General features: G+C 49.5%; 1 protein-coding gene across 2 annotated transcripts; it reads right to left on the bottom strand.

Moving 5' to 3' along the window:
• Positions 1–474: 474 nt before the first annotated feature.
• LOC123413410 (BTB/POZ domain-containing protein POB1-like) lies at positions 475–7122 on the bottom strand. 2 transcript variants are annotated; one of them, XM_045106343.1, is made up of 6 exons: positions 6619–7122; positions 3324–3452; positions 2535–2653; positions 2379–2442; positions 1854–2133; positions 475–1763 (listed from the first exon to the last, which is right to left on the bottom strand). In XM_045106343.1, the coding sequence occupies exons 1-6, from the start codon at positions 6836–6838 to the stop codon at positions 953–955; spliced, it is 1623 nt and encodes a 540-aa protein (XP_044962278.1). In that variant the 5' UTR covers positions 6839–7122; the 3' UTR covers positions 475–952. The 2 variants fall into 2 exon arrangements, with proteins under 2 accessions (XP_044962278.1, XP_044962279.1); XM_045106344.1 differs by having other exon boundaries at positions 6628–7122.
• Between the last annotated feature and the right edge of the window lie 8419 nt (positions 7123–15541).

The raw sequence follows: 15541 nt of genomic DNA, 5'->3' as shown, positions 1-15541 counted from the left end.
AAAACGAAATGGAGATGAAAGCCCATAAGAAGACGGGGTGGGTGAGAAGATAAGGTTGAAAACCAATAGTAGTTCGTGGTCCCACTGACACGCATTAGAGGAGGCTGCTGGGTTTTTTGTTTACAGTGGGTTGTAAGAAATCAGTGTCCCAATGGAAACCCAATAAATTATTATTTTAACTCAAAACAAAACAGAGTATGGCAGCTGTAGATCTTCATTGATGTATGAATTTGTATATTTCCTTTACATATCGTGATTGTTATTCTGACAATATTAGGCATAGAGTTTGAACTCTTACTCGAGAAACTCAAATGATTATATCATCTCGAGGACTTCTACTTAAAAAATAGCAGTGGCACTTCGCACGGTAAGAGATCCAAGTGAGATGAAGGGTAAGAGATCCAAGTGAGATGAAGAGGCAACATAAAGAAACTGGATAATAGTGGCAGGGCTTAACAACAAACGCACGCGATATAAGCTTTGAGTTTTCAATTCTCATGTGATTTGTCCTTTTCCACGAAAACAGTATAAAGCATCTCTTATAGCTGAGCTAATCTAATCATCATCCATCCAAGCCAAGCGCCAACCCTTTGAGGATTAGAACCGTAACATGACATCTGATCGCTTTGTTGCCTCTACTGTCTTCACAACCCTACCAACAGGCAAGGAAATTGAACAGGCTGCAAATTCTACCCATCTGAACATGTTTGGAACGAAACCTTGATTCTCAGTGTTACTTTTCAGTTTCCACAGTTCAAAATTAATGCATAACATGATAGTCCTTTTCTGATGTAAAACAAAGGATTTGGATTCTCGTTTCAAAAGTGTCTATTTTGGTGCCGCGTAAAAACATGTTTGAATGACACAAGATTTTCCATACTGAAGTGCAACGTTGCACGAACTGAGGTGTGTGCAAGGACACAGATGAGGTTAGTAGTGCACCAAGCACCATCTAGAGTTGCTTTATGGTCAATTCAGCTCTCAGATGCAGTACCCCATTGATGAAGAAGAGGCTATCATCAGCCATAAACGAAGGCCAGGGAATTGCAAAGAGATTGCGGTAGCCAACCGCCTTCCCACCAGTGAAGGTGTAGCAGCCCTTGTACTTGCTGACAAACTCACCCGACGGCCTTGTCCTTGCAGCAAACTCGTAGTCCACGGTAACACTTGTTGAGCCTTTCTCTTGCATCCCTAAGAAGAGACCAAAGCAGTGGAAAGCGCTTTGCTGGTCCATGTTGCAATGTGCTGAGAGGAAGAATCCCTGTCCAGCAAGATGGAATGCTTGCGAGTAAATCCGCCCAGATGGGAATAGTCGGCCACACTCCTCACGCTTCAGATCCAAGTATGCTATGCACTGAGGATAAGGTCGGTCAAATTCCACCACCTTAAGCGGACGATATTTGTAAGCACGTTCAGTATACTTTCTGGAGGTCAACACATCTGTAGCAAGGGCGCGCTGTCGATGTGGTGCATCAGCTTTGTACAGGAGTGCATCAGTGACACTTTTAGTTGCCTGCTCATTATCCAGATCACTGCATGCAAGGACCTTCCGCAACTTCCTGCAGGTCATATGAGAAAACCTAACGAGTGGCAGCAACCGAGTACCCAAGATTTCACGTTTTTCTTCTGTTCTTGGGTATTGAGCACGAGCCCACTTGATGACGAAGTCATAGACTGCATCCTCCGATGCTACCTGAAGGTCATTACTACATAAGATGGCTTCAATCCCAGCAAGGGGGATGTTCATCACTTCATCCTGAAACCTGAAACGAGGAAGCATTCCTTTAGTTCAACAATTTTATATTTCAATAATCAATAATTTAGTTGGCTCTTTAAATAAAGATACTACCCACTTAGTCAAATCCTTGTATTTGTTGGCCAGGAATTCCTTGGCAGCATCAGTCAGTGGCTGAACTGCTGCAGCCATTGAAATGCTGGAAGGCAAATCTAGATAGAGAAGTGCAGATTCTGTGGTCATAGGTAAGCTTCTTAGCAATTGACTACAGTGTCGCATGCAAGAAACAACTTCAAATTTGTCAGACATCATCAAGATGTCAAGCAGAAGGGTTGGCTGATTTGTCGTCAACTTTCCACTGTAAATAAAACTTAAAAGCTCCATAAGGGCACTTTCCTCTGTTCCAAGTACAAATACAACAATCAGACATAAGGTAACTGTTACCTCGAAAGCAAAAGAACAAATATATTTGCAAAACGGTGGGGTATAGACAATGAACTTGCTAGCTCAACTGAAAATTAACTATGGATAACCTCATTGACAATGATCATGTCAGTACTACAAAATAGATGAAGCAAAACTGTACAGCAGCTAGGATAGAACATTTAAAATGCTGAGCGGCCTACTGGAGCTCTCATATTACCTGAAGCAGTTATTCTTAGAGTTGCATGCCTCTGGTCAGATTCTTTCATGCCATTTGAGAAAAGCTAACAAGATGAAAGTTATGACACTGTTAGCTAGATAACAATACATAGCTACACTGCACAATGAACTGATTCCCCGCACAGATAATATCTACCTTGTAAAAGAAGGGACTTTTAGCAGCTAGAATCGCAGAGCTGATATATATGGACTTCACTCTCAAAACCTGATTACACTCCATATTCCAGGATGAATCACTACTTTCTCCATCGTCACCTGATACAAACAACAAGGTCTAATGAAGCAGAGAGCAAATGACCACATAGGCACGTACTATAAAGGAACTAATGGTGCACAAGATTCACATCTTCTATATAGACAAGGATATGATGCTTTGGAGCACAACCAAATGAGGAGCAAAGTGTGCTGAATCATATGACTTATCAGTAACAACATAGTGCACAAACTTCAGAGATCTGGTAGCTTCAAAAGTTAAAGTGTGCTTGTCCACAAGTATAACAATTGAACACAAGTCTACTTATGTCAGAATTATATCCAACAGAAGTAAAATCCATCAAACATAACCCAATTGTTCCTACATTAGGTGGGGCAGAAAGAATCAAGTAATCATATAACCTCAAGCAATCAATATAAAGTCAGGCATTTAAAATGATTACCACATGTGTAATATTATAATTGTCAACGCAAGCATGTCTCCACAGTTCCAATCCAAAGGAATGAGTTACTCGTTCTGATGCATTGTGCCATCAACTAACTCTAAAATCACATATGATCAGTACCAATGATGGCTACGCTTAACAGTTCTCCCAAAAATAATGTTAATTATCTGGCATTGGTGCACGGAATCCTGTGTGTATGTGTAAAATTTTCTGAACCTGACTAACATATATTTCAGAGTAATTAAAAGATATTCAATTGTACTGACCATCTTGTCCGATATCAGGTGGAGATTCTTCTATCATAGCTACAGGCTCCTCATTGGTTTCCTCATAGGTATCACGTTCATCTGCTTCAATTTTGATGTTTGCGGGTTCCGATATATACTTTCCACATTCTGGAGGCATGAAATGATAGCAGGAAGTCATTAAAAATGGAAGGTTTGCACTCTAGAATAAGAACATGATTAAGAAAGTGTGAATATTAGAAGTGCATTGGCATAAAATCTGTCATGACAGAAACATATTCTGATAAAGCGAAGTAATAGTGCATTAGCTTCAGATGACAAGGACAGAAAAAGATCCAAGCAACAAAGCATAAATCCTAATAACAATATGAGAACCATGAACAAGCATTAATGATGAATGTCTATGTTATGGTTGCTAGGGTTTGAGCGGGAGAGAGAGAGCTGCGAAGGCGCGAGAGAGCCGGCCGTGGAGGTCCTTTCCCACGGCCGGGCAAGAGGGAAAAGGGTTTTCCTTCTTAATTCTTGCCTGATTAGATTGATACATCTCCTCTTCATATATAGAGAGGTTTACTTGACTGCCAAGTAAGGCTTACTTGACCCCTAAGCAAACCCTAAGACTAACGGGCCCAGGCCCATCACATCACGTACTCTAACACTACACCCCACCTGGACATGCAGCTCATCCTCGAGCTGCAACCTAACGACGATTCGACCCCACACAACCCTAACGCCTAAAAAACAAGCCTTTTACATCTCGGCCTATTGTATTGACCTGAAATAAGCTAACCCGAATGAGACTCCGACTCTTTATTTTTGACTCCGAACGATAAGGCGAGAATCCTCCGCGCGCCGAACTTGTGCGTTTGCAGCCCCCTGGATCCCAAGGACACCATCGGGACCAAGGGAGCCCTCGCGGCGGCCGGCGGCGGAATGCAGTGGTGCTACACTGTGCGCTCCTGTCCGTGACACCATGTCTTCTCCCCGCCGGCTGACTGTTGATGTCGCGGACTTGGAGGTCGTCACCCGTGCGGAAAACTGCATGCCCAAGATCCCCCACGAAGCGGACGAGATCGAGGTCCGTTGCACCCCGAAGCGCAACTTGGAGGAGCTGCAGCTGCAAATCACGCATCTCCCGCACATGCCGACGCGCTAGGAGGCCGCGCGCAGCAGCCTGCAGCCTCACCGCCGCCGACACGTGGTGGGTAGCAATCCAAGCCAGAAGCGGTGCCGGCGACGGCTGGAACTTGATCTGTTGGATGGGATTGTCCTGGGACGGCGGTGGCGCTGCTGGGAACGAGGTCGTCGCAGTCCCGTCGTAGGGCATCCCATGCTGGAACCATGGAGGACCCCCCATGGAATGGCGCACCGTCGGGACCGGCGAAGCGGGAGGGCCCGCCATACTGTTGGGGTGGCACCGGTGGCGACTGGATGTGCGGCGGCGCCCAGGCCGCCATATAGATCGGCCCGAAGACGGGGAGCGGCAGCAGCGGCTGCAGCAGCCTGGCGTCGAGTGGCGGCGACGACAGCAGCAGCGTCGACTGCCGCGGCCCGGCGATCGCGGCGGAGGCCGCCTCGTGCGGCGGCTGCCACGGCAGCCGCGCCGTCCCGTAGGCGGCGACTGATGGCGCGGCCGGCGGCGGTCCGTAGGGACCGGCCAGGAAGAGGCAGATCCCTTGGACGGCGGTGGTGAGATCGCGGATTGCTCCGGCGATCTCCTCCGGGGTGAGGGCGACAGGAAGCGGCGGCGACGGGGTGAACATGATCGAGCCTGAGAAATCTGATACCAGATGTTATGGTTGCTAGGATTTGAGCGGGAGAGAGAGAGCTGCGAGGGCGCGAGAGAGCCGGCCGTGGAGGTCCTTTCCCACGGCCGGGCAAGAGGGAAAAGGGTTTTCCTTCTTAATTCTTGCCTGATTAGATTGATACATCTCCTCTCCATATATAGAGAGGTTTACTTGACTCCCAAGTAAGGCTTACTTGACCCCTAAGCAAACCATAAGACTAACGGGCCCAGGCCCATCACGTACTCTAACAGTCTAGACTACGCATTCAGAGTGAAGTTGAATGCAGAGTGAAGTTGAATGCGGGCAAAATATATTGGGTACTCAGAACTTTCCAAGGGGAGCTAATAGAATATTAAGGGAGTGGCTACAGGTAAGTCGACTGAATTTTGAATTAGGGTCAGTCAATTTGTTTTGGGCGTCGGATGCAGATGCAACGGCGCGTCGCCCTTCTTCTTCCTAGGGGAGCTAATAGAATATTAAATACATACTCTGTTCGCGTTTATTAGGCCCGATAACCAGCAAGCCACGTCCAGTCTTACTAGGCCCTCTGTAATTAAGTAGTGCAGATTTCGCAGATTCTGTTGCTCGTTCCGTCCGCTGATTGAGGGAGATAAATTCCCAGCCGCTACATGTGGGAGGCAAAACGGATTCGCTAATTAATAATGCCAACCCACGTGTTCTAATAGGGCTGATTCAAAACTGTGCAAGCACACGCGTTGTGCCTTGGTCACAGCACTTCGACCCGGCCTATTAAGCACAGACGGAGGGAGTATAGATAGTTAAGAGTAAGAACTTTTAACTTCATTAATACTGTTCCACCCTCCTCTTAATATACCCTTTTTCATGCTTACTTTTCTCAAATATAGAAACTTAGAATCATTTTGTAACGCGCAAAACTCTCGTTAGCCCATTAAAACGAGCGCATGGCCAGTTAAACGAAACATTAGACAACATTTGGCCGTGCTATTAATCAGGAAATAACCAAACTAACTTCTGTCCATAATTTATAATTTTATATATAGAACTTATTGCATCTACTGGGCTTGAGTCTGGTTCGGTTCCGGTGCACAATGCTCTTCGTAAATTCAGGATCATACTAGGAGCAATGTCACAGAGTTTTATACTGCAGAACTGAGAATCGAATAAGATCCTGAAAATAGAGTCCAGGATAAATCCCCTAAATTGCGCCCACCCACCAGTGCCATCTCCAGAACACCACGTTGCTCAGAAGATCATATTGTGGCTAAATTTCCGTGTGGTAACAACTGAGATACCTAAATCATAACTTCACTTGGATCAAAAGGAAAAGCTGCCTCGCCCTCTTTCTCCCACCTTATACCAAACGTAAGGCTTTTGATAGTACCTATATAAATCACCAACAGGCAATCAAAACAAATCGGCAGGAAAAGCAGGTACTGGCACCATTTCCCAATCCCCCACCCACCCGCTGTCAAATCAGTACGAATCCAAATTCAAACCTACCCACGCCCGAATCGCCCCGCACCGAAATGATAGCGAGACGTAGGCCCAACCTTCCCCACCTTTCTCGCGGCGGAGATCCTCCCTGCGGCGCTTGCGGTGGCGCGCCCAGTCGGCGATGGACGAGCACCCCTCGCCGGCGGCGCCCTTGGCCCCCGGCGCGTCGTCCCCGGCGACGATCTCGATCCGCAGGACCCGGTCGGAGAAGTTGACCGAGTTGAAGGCGAACTCGAAGCTCGGGCCACCGCTCGCCCGCGAGAAGTCCGGGTCCATCCCGACCACCACGGCACCCTTCCTCCTCCAATACCAATCGCAATCCCAATCCCAGTCCCGGTCACACCACGCGCGCCGCCTCACCTCCGCCGCCGCGCGGCCCCGGCAGAGGGCATCCTCGCCGCCGTCGGAGCCGGAACCCTAGCCGGAAAGAAGGTTCGAGAAGGCCGCGGAAGCGGGGGCGTGGGGGCAAGAGTGAGACGGGGAAGAGAGGCGTGGTTGTGTTGTGTGATTGGGGAGGAAAGGCCGAGGGCGGTGAGTGTGAAACGGGTGCAGCGGATTTGGGTGCGGAGACCGGCAGACCGCTTAACTAGGAGGCGTGCGCCGTGGGTCCCGGCTGTCCGTGGGCCACGTTTCTCACGCCCGGGGCCGGCGTGTCAGAGGAGGGTGAGGGTCGGCGTCGGCGTCGCGATTCTGTGCCTTGCTTCGCTCGCGAGCTGCGGCGTGACCTGCGTTGCGTCCTTCCTTTCCTTTCCTTTCGGGGGTGAGTAGAGTTTTTATTTTTTTCAGGGGTGGAGCAAGTAGAGTTGAGTTGGTTGCGGTTAGGAAGGACGCACGGGGCAGGTTTACGGAGAGGACGTTGAGGCTTGCCATTCGGAGGGGGTGGGTTTTGGTGTCACGGGGTTTCCCCATGTGAGTAATCATCCATCGTTTTCTCGTGTGCTTTCCTTGCATGGAGATGGTCTGGGCAACTAGGGTTCTTGCGGTGTGGTTGGAGAATCAGAGCATCGGATAGGATTTCGGGTTGTTAGAGCATCTCCAACAGCCGCCTAAGGCGCGGCGTTAAAAATCAGTTTGCAGCGCGCCGAGAGCCTGCTTTAGCACGGCAGGGGGTTGGCTCCAACGGCCGCGGTAATTTAGCGCGCGCATAGTTCCAGCAGATACGCTAAAATGCATAGATATACATAGATATTTCTCACGATACATAGATAGATAGATTAAACGATACATATATATATTTCACAATCATAGATAAAAATGATACATAAAACTATTGTGTAACTACATAAAAAACTACGATGCAACTAGATAAAAACAACGGTGCAACTACTAGAACCTACTCCGAGTCGTCTTCATCATCATCATCATCCTCGGTGTCCGAGGTATCGAGCCAAATGTCATCCCAACGTTCATCGTCAATCCCGAAGAATGACTTCCCACCGGCGTTGACGAGATCGCACTGCAATATGGCAAGTGCCTTGCGCCAACGCCTGTCCTCCCGCTCCGCGCGGCAATTTGCCGTCCTCTCCATCCAGAAAGCGTTCTTGGCGGCGACATCCTCCGGGTAGCGCCAGCGCCACTCCACCATGGCTCGCTCGTCCTCCTCGACGATGAGGAGGCGGCGCTGCCGCCGACGGTGGTCCTCACGGGCCTGGTTTGTTATCAGACGAGGCGGAGGGGCGACGACTTGTGCCTGCTCGCGTGTGTAGACGTCATGGAAGTTCATTTGCGCGTGAGGCCTCCCTAGGCGCCACGCTGCCGCGTCGTACGCGGGCGGGCTCGTACGAGATCTCGAACATGGCGAGGCCGAGGCGGACGTCGCCGAACCGGATCTCGACGTAGTAGGCGCCGGAGGGGCGCTCGCGGACGCCGCGATAGCTCGAAGATCCACGGCGGCGCGGCGGCATGGTGGCTCGGTGGGGGCGCGGTGGCGGGGCGGGGAAGCGGAGAGGAAGCGACAGAGCGCGCGTGACAGTGTGGAAGGCGATGGGTAGCGCGCGTGGCGAGCGCAGCAATTTATAGGCACGCCGAAAGCCGTGCGTCAAATCTAGCAGGCGGCCGCCCGCTTTCTCCCGCGTGTGCGCAATCGTTTACAGCGCGCGCTACTTTCCCGCCTCTGCTGGAGCGCGCGTTTCCGTCCCGCGCGCGCTAAAGTGCTAGTTTACCGCGCACGTGTCTTTTGATGCTGCTGTTGGAGATGCTCTTAGAGTGACTCGGTTTCCTAGGGCATATTTCACCTTGCAGCCAAGCAAAGCCTTAAAGCATCTATAACCACGCACAGTTAATTTGAGTTGTCAAACGTCTGCGGACGCGGACGGTGATCGGTCATATACCCTAATTTTCACCTTCAACAACCGTAGTACTCATTTCACGATTTGCATTTTCATTCAAAAGCATGCAATGGCATGATCCATGGTGTTGGTGTATTAAACACGGGTGTTCGTATCCTTGACTTATGCACAAACGACAATAGCCTCCCTGCCAGCAAGGGTTTGTCGGAGGATGACCCTCAACTACACTCAAGACCACGAAGAAGACCTCCACCCATGTCATCGAGAAATATTGCGGAAATCTTGGAAATCAAGACACAAGATGTCGGCACGGCTCCGATCCGGCAAACCACAGACCGGCAAGCTCCTTCCCACCGCTCCACGTTGCAAGAGTCCGAGACTCGTCGATAGGTGTCGAGTGGACACGTGTTTAGGTGAAGCTTGTTGGGCACGTGGCGACCTGTCGTCGCGGCAGTAACTTTATTGACACCCGTTCCACAGGCGTGTCAACAAAATAGAAGGTAGTTGAACGTACACTATGGGCAAACCCCTTGCCTGCGATCGTGCTCAACAGTATGTTGGGTAACGTAGCATAAAATCAAAAAAACATCCTACGCATTTTCAGGCCTTCCTATGGAGAGACCAGCAACGAGAGAGGGGTGAGTGCATCTTCATACCTTTGAAGATCGCTAAGTGGAAGCGTTGCTAGAACGCGGTTGATGGAGTCATACTCGCGGTGATTCAGATCGCGGTGTGATTCCGATCTAGTGCTGAACCACGGCACCTCCGCGTTCAACACACGTGCAGCCCGGTGACGTCTCCCGCACCTTGATCCAACAAGGAGGAGGGATAGGTTGGGGAAGCTCTCCAGCAGCACGACGGCGTGGTGTCGATGGAGAGACGAGGTCTCCCGGCAGGGCTTCGCCAAGCACCGTGGGAGGAGGAGGAAGGAGGGGAGCAGGGCTGCGCCGAAGGGAGAAGAAATGGTGTGTCCCAACAGCCCCAAACCCCTAGGTATTTATAGGAGGAGGGGAGGGGGTGCCACCCCTAGGGTTTCCCCCCTGGGTGCTGCGGCAGCCCCCCCCCAGATGGGAAGTGCGTCGGCTAGGGCAGGGGGAGAGGGTGGAGGCCCACCAGCGCCTAGGATTCCCCCCTCTCTCCCTCCTGCGCCTTGGGCCTCTTGTGGGAGGCGTACCAACCCACTTTGGGTTGGTTGCCCTCCCCCTTTTGGCCCATGCTACCTCTTGGGCCTGGTGGCTGATTGATACGTCTCCATCGTATCTACTTTTCCAAACTCTTTTGCCCTTGTTTTGGACTCTAATTTGCATGATTTGAATGGAACTAACCCGGACTGACGCTGTTTTCAGCAGAATTGCCATGGTGTTGTTTTTGTGCAGAAATGAAAGTTCTCGGAACGTCCTGAAAATTTACGAAGAATATTTATAGAAAATATGAAAAATACCTGCGCAAAGATCCACCTGAGGGGACGGGCCAGTGGGCCACAAGCCCTGTTGCCGCGGCCTCCCCCGACCGCGGCAACCAAGCTTGTGGGGCCCACGTGGCTCTGCCGCCTCCAAACTCAGCTCTATTTATTCCCTTTCGTCCCAAAAAAAATCAGAAGAGAAGATTTCATCGTGTTTGCGACACGGAGGCACCGCCACATCCTGTTCTTCATCCGGAGGGCAGATCTGGAGTCCGTTTTGGGCTCCGGATCAAGGAGATCGTCGCCATCGTCATCATCAACCTTCTTCCCTCTCCAATTCCATGAAGCTCTTCATCGTTCGTGAGTAATCTATTCGTAGGCTCGCTGGACGATGATGAGTAGGATGAGATCTATCATGTAATCGAGTTAGTTTTGACGGGGATTGATCCCTAGTATCCACTATGTTCTGAGATTGATGTTGCTACTACTTTGCCATGCTTAATGCTTGTCACTAGGGCCCGAGTGCCATGATTTCAGATCTGAAATTATTATGTTGTCACCAATATATGTGTGTTTTAGATCCGATCTTGCAAGTTGTAGTTACCTACTATGTGTTATGATCCGGCACCCCCGAAGTGACAATAACCGGAACCACTCCCGGTGATGACCATAGTTTGAGGAGTTCATGTGTTCACCAAGTGCTAATGCATTGGTTCGGTTCTTTATTAAAAGGAGAACCTTAATATCCCGTAGTATCCATTTGGACCCCGCTGCCACGGGAGGGATGGACAATAGATGTTGTTAGAGCATATATCTCCATATGTGGTTTTGGTAATTGATGACAATTCCTATGGACTAATGGTTGCCTTAAGTTATATTTATAGGATTTGTCCATAGGCACTTCTTGAAGTCCATCTGTTGGGTTCAAGGAGTTTATATGATGACCAAGGTGGTATTCAAGGTATTATCCAAAGAATGGTCATAGAGACACAAGGTTGATCAAGATCTCAGACAAAGAGTAAATCAAGATGATCGACACACAAAGCGTACAAGATGTACCGAGAGGGATCAAGTGATCCCATGGTATGGTAAGCATTGTCCATTACGTGTTTGTGTACTAACCCATGGTCTTCGTGAGAGTTCTATGTGGGGGTTAGGTGTGTTTCCATGGGCTTGCGTCAAAGAGAAGATCTCATACAACCCATGAAGTATGACGTCAAGTTGTGATCGTCATCAAGATTGCGATGTGCAAGTTCAAGTGGATCAGCACGAAGATATCACGCTTGAAGCTTGCTGTCCATTGACAAAGAGTAAATCAAGATGATCGACACACAAAGCGTACAAGATGTACCGAGAGGGATCAAGTGATCCCATGGTATGGTAAGCATTGTCCATTACGTGTTTGTGTACTAACCCATGGTCTTCGTGAGAGTTCTATGTGGGGGTTAGGTGTGTTTACATGGGCTTGCGTCAAAGAGAAGATCTCATACAACCCATGAAGTATGACGTCAAGTTGTGATCGTCATCAAGATTGCGATGTGCAAGTTCAAGTGGATCAGCACAAAGATATCATACTTGAAGCTTGTTGTCCATTATGGTGGCAATGGACTTGTGAAGATATGTTGAAGAGTGGCTCACCCATAGTGAGTATGGGGGAGCAATCAACTAGTCTTCATCAAGCCAACGCAATCAAGAAAGGTGGTCCATCTTGAGGAAGCCAAGATCATCATCATCTAGCTCAAGAGGACGAGGTGCAAGGTATAGGTTTGCCCTTGATAGGTTTTCTGTTTAGGATAGATTGCTATACTATCAAGGGGGGCTCTCAAGTGAGTAGCTTGATCGTATCGTTCGTTGAGATCTCAAACCATTTGCATCCTTGCATCATACTTCTTGGTTCTTGTTTGGTGTTTCTCTTTGTGAGTTTTAGAGCTTATGGTCATCTTCGTGACAAGCTCGAGTTCATCGAAAACGGTGTCCATATGCATCTACTATGATGTTTTCAATGTTGGAGTTTTTGTCGGTTATTCATTCATAGAGGACTCACATCTCTACGTCATTGGCATTTTCATATTTGCATGGTCTTAAGATTTCAGTCGCTCTTGTCGTCCTGAATCCAACAAGCTTGGGTTTGCTCGATTCGGAGCTCGTATGCGAAAGTTATGGCTGTTTCAGTGGCGAGCGGTACTACCGCTCGACCTAGCGGTAGTACCGCTGGACCTAGCGGTAGTACCGCTGGCCCTAGCGGTAGTACCGCTGGCTGGCAGTAGTACCTCCCCTGGTCAGCGGTAGTACCGCTCCAAGAGCTAAGTACCGCCTGCCTAGCGGTTGTTCGTGGACGGACCTTTTTGCGAAGACTTTCTTGGCGGTGATAGTGCCTTTGCACTACCAGGGGCCCAGAGGTAGTACCGCTGGAGTGCCAGCGGTAGTACCGCTGGAGTACCAGCGGTAGTACCACTAGCTCGCGGTAGTACCGCTGCAGTCAGCGGTAGTACTGCTGGAGTGCCAGCGGTAGCACCGCTGCAGCCAGCGGTAGTACCGCTGGAGCTCGGGCAGAGAGTGGGGGTAACGGTCTGATTCCTTCCCCCACTATATAAAGGGGGTCTTCTTCCCCCTTGGTCTTATCTATCCGTTGAGCTCTTGTTCTACCTCCATTGTTGACATTCTTAGAGCTTGCTTACTCTCAGTCCCTCCAATGATTCTTGCTTGTTCTTGAGGGAGAAGAGAGAGGAGATCTAGCTCCACATCTCCACCAATCACTTTCTCCTCTATGTGAGGGGAACCCCTTGGATCTTGATCTTGGAGTTCTTTGTGAGCTCCTTGTTCTTCCTCTCATATTTCTCCATAGCTTTTGTTGTTGTGGAGGGATTTGAGTGTGAGGGACTTGACCACTTCGTGTGTTCTTGCCATTGCATTAGTTGCATTGGTTTGAGTTCTCCACGGTGATACGTGGAAGTGAAGTGTGAGAAGCTTATTACCTTTGGTACTTAGTACCCTAGATATTGTTCTTCGCGGATGCTTTGGCGTCCTAGAAGCTTGGTGGTGTCTCGGAGCTCAATCATTGTGGTGTGAAGCTCCGGGCAAGCGTCAGGGTCTCCAATTAGGTTGTGGATATTGCCCCGAGCAATTTGTACGGGTTCGGTAACCGCCCCCAAGGGTTGCCACGTGTACGGGTTCGGTGACCGCCCCCAAGGTTTGCCATTTGTACGGGTTCGGTGACCGCCCTCAAGGGCCCCTTAGTGGAATCACGGCATCTTGCATTGTGCGAGGGCGTGAGGAGATTACGGTGGCCTTAGTGGCATCTTGGGGAGCATTGTGCCTCCACACCGCTCTAACGGAGATTAGCATCCGCAAGGGTGTGAACTTCGGGATACATCATCGACTCCCCGTGCCTTGGTTATCTCTTACCCCAACCCTTTACTTATGCACTTTACTTTGTGATAGAAATATTGTTTATTGTAATATATCTTGCTATCACTTAGTTGTTTATCTTGCTTAGCATAAGTTGTTGGTGCACATAGGTGAGCCTAGTTGTTTGTGTTGGGTAACGTAGCATAAATTCAAAAAATTTCCTACGCATGTTCAGATCTTCCTATGGAGAGACCAGCAATGAGAGAGGGGTAAGAGCATCTTCATACCTTTGAAGATCGCTAAGCGGAAGCGTTTGCTAGAACGCGGTTGATGGAGTCGTACTCGCGGTGATTCCGATCTAGTGCCGAACAACGGCACCTCCGCGTTCAACACACGTGCAGCCCGGTGACGTCTCCCACACCTTGATCCAGCAAGGAGGAGGGAGAGGTTGAGGAAGATGACCAGCAACACGACGTCGTGGTGTTGTTGGAGAGACGAGGTCTCCCGGCAAGGCTTCGCCAAAGCGCCGGCAGAGAGGAGGAGGGAGAGAAGTAGGGCTGCGAGAGAGAGATTAAACCGTGTCTCAAACAGCCCCGAACCTCATCTATATATAGGGGGAGAGGGAGGGGGCGCAGCCCTTAGGGTTCCCACCCCTAAGGGGTGCGGCAGCCCTCAGATGGGGAAGGGGTGGCGGCCAGGGCAAGGGGGAGGGGTGGCGCACCCCTCTGGTGGGCCTAAGGCCCACCTAAATTAGGGTTCCCCCCCTCTTTTCCTTTCCCCTGCGCCATGGGCTGAGTGGGGAGGCGCACCAGCCCAACTAGGGGCTGGTTCCCACCCCCACTTAGCCCATCTTACCTCTTGGGGTCGCAGCCCCCCTTCGGTGGTCCTCCGGGAAAAGATACTTGACATTAGAAAAGCATTAGCATACGAACAATACGATCTAGTGCTAGGCTTAGGATTGGGTCTTGTCCACCACATCATTCTCTCAATGATGTGATCCCGTTATCAATGACATCCAATGTCCATGATCAGGAAACCATGATCATCTATTGACTAACGAGCTAGCCAACTAGAGGCTTGCTAGGGACACATTGTGATCTATTCATTCACACATGTATTACTGTTTCCTGTTAATACAATTATAGCATGAACGATAGACGATTATCATGAACAAGGAAATATGAGAACAACCATTTTATTATTGCCTCTAGGGCATATTTCCAACAGTCTCCCACTTGCACTAGAGACAATAATCTAGTTACATTGTGATGTATAGAACACCCATAGCATTATGGTGCTGATCATGTTTTGCTCGTGGAAGAGGTTTAGTCAACGGGTCTGCAATATTCAGATCCGTGTGTACTTTACAAATATCTATCACTCCAGTTTGGACATGGTCCTGGATGGAGTTGTAGCGGCGCTTGATGTGCTTCGTCTTCCGGTGAAACCTGGGCTCTTTGGCTATGGCAATGGCTCCAGTGTTATCACAGAAGAGTGTCATAGGACCCGACGCGCTTGGAACCACTCCAAGGTCGGTGATGAGCTCCTTCATCCAAATTCCTTCATGAGCCGCTTCTGAAGCAGCTATGTACTCCGCTTCACATGTAGATGCTGCCACGACTTCTTGCTTGCTGCTGCACCAGCTCACTGCCCCACCATTCAACACATATACGTATCCGGTTTGTGACTTAGAGTCATCCGGATCTGTGTCGAAGCTAGCATCGACGTAACCCTTTACGACGAGCTCTTCGTCACCTCCATAAACGAGAAACATTTCCTTAGTCCTTTTCAGGTACTTAAGGATATTCTTAATCGCTGTCCAGTGTTCCGCACCGGGATTACTTTGGTACCTCCCTACCAAGCTTATCGCAAGGTTTATATCAGGTCTGGTACACAGCATGGCATACATTAGAGAGCCCACGGCTGAAGCGTAGGGGACAG

Source organism: Hordeum vulgare, chromosome 7H (assembly GCF_904849725.1).
Source record: "Hordeum vulgare subsp. vulgare chromosome 7H, MorexV3_pseudomolecules_assembly, whole genome shotgun sequence".
Taxonomy (NCBI): domain Eukaryota; kingdom Viridiplantae; phylum Streptophyta; class Magnoliopsida; order Poales; family Poaceae; genus Hordeum; species Hordeum vulgare.
The sequence above is the reverse complement of the archived record's forward strand: the minus strand, read 5'-3'. Positions and strand labels throughout refer to the sequence as shown.

Excerpts from the sequence above, each read along its gene's own strand:
- LOC123413410 (XM_045106343.1), bottom strand. The coding sequence starts at position 6,838 with ATGGACCCGGACTTCTCGCGGGCGAGCGGTGGCCCGAGCTTCGAGTTC. Across the intron at positions 3,453-6,618 it reads CCGCGAGAAAGGTGGGGAAG|AATGTGGAAAGTATATATCG; the intron begins GTTGGGCCTACG and ends TCATGCCTCCAG. Across the intron at positions 1,764-1,853 it reads AAATACAAGGATTTGACTAA|GTTTCAGGATGAAGTGATGA; the intron begins GTGGGTAGTATC and ends TCCTCGTTTCAG.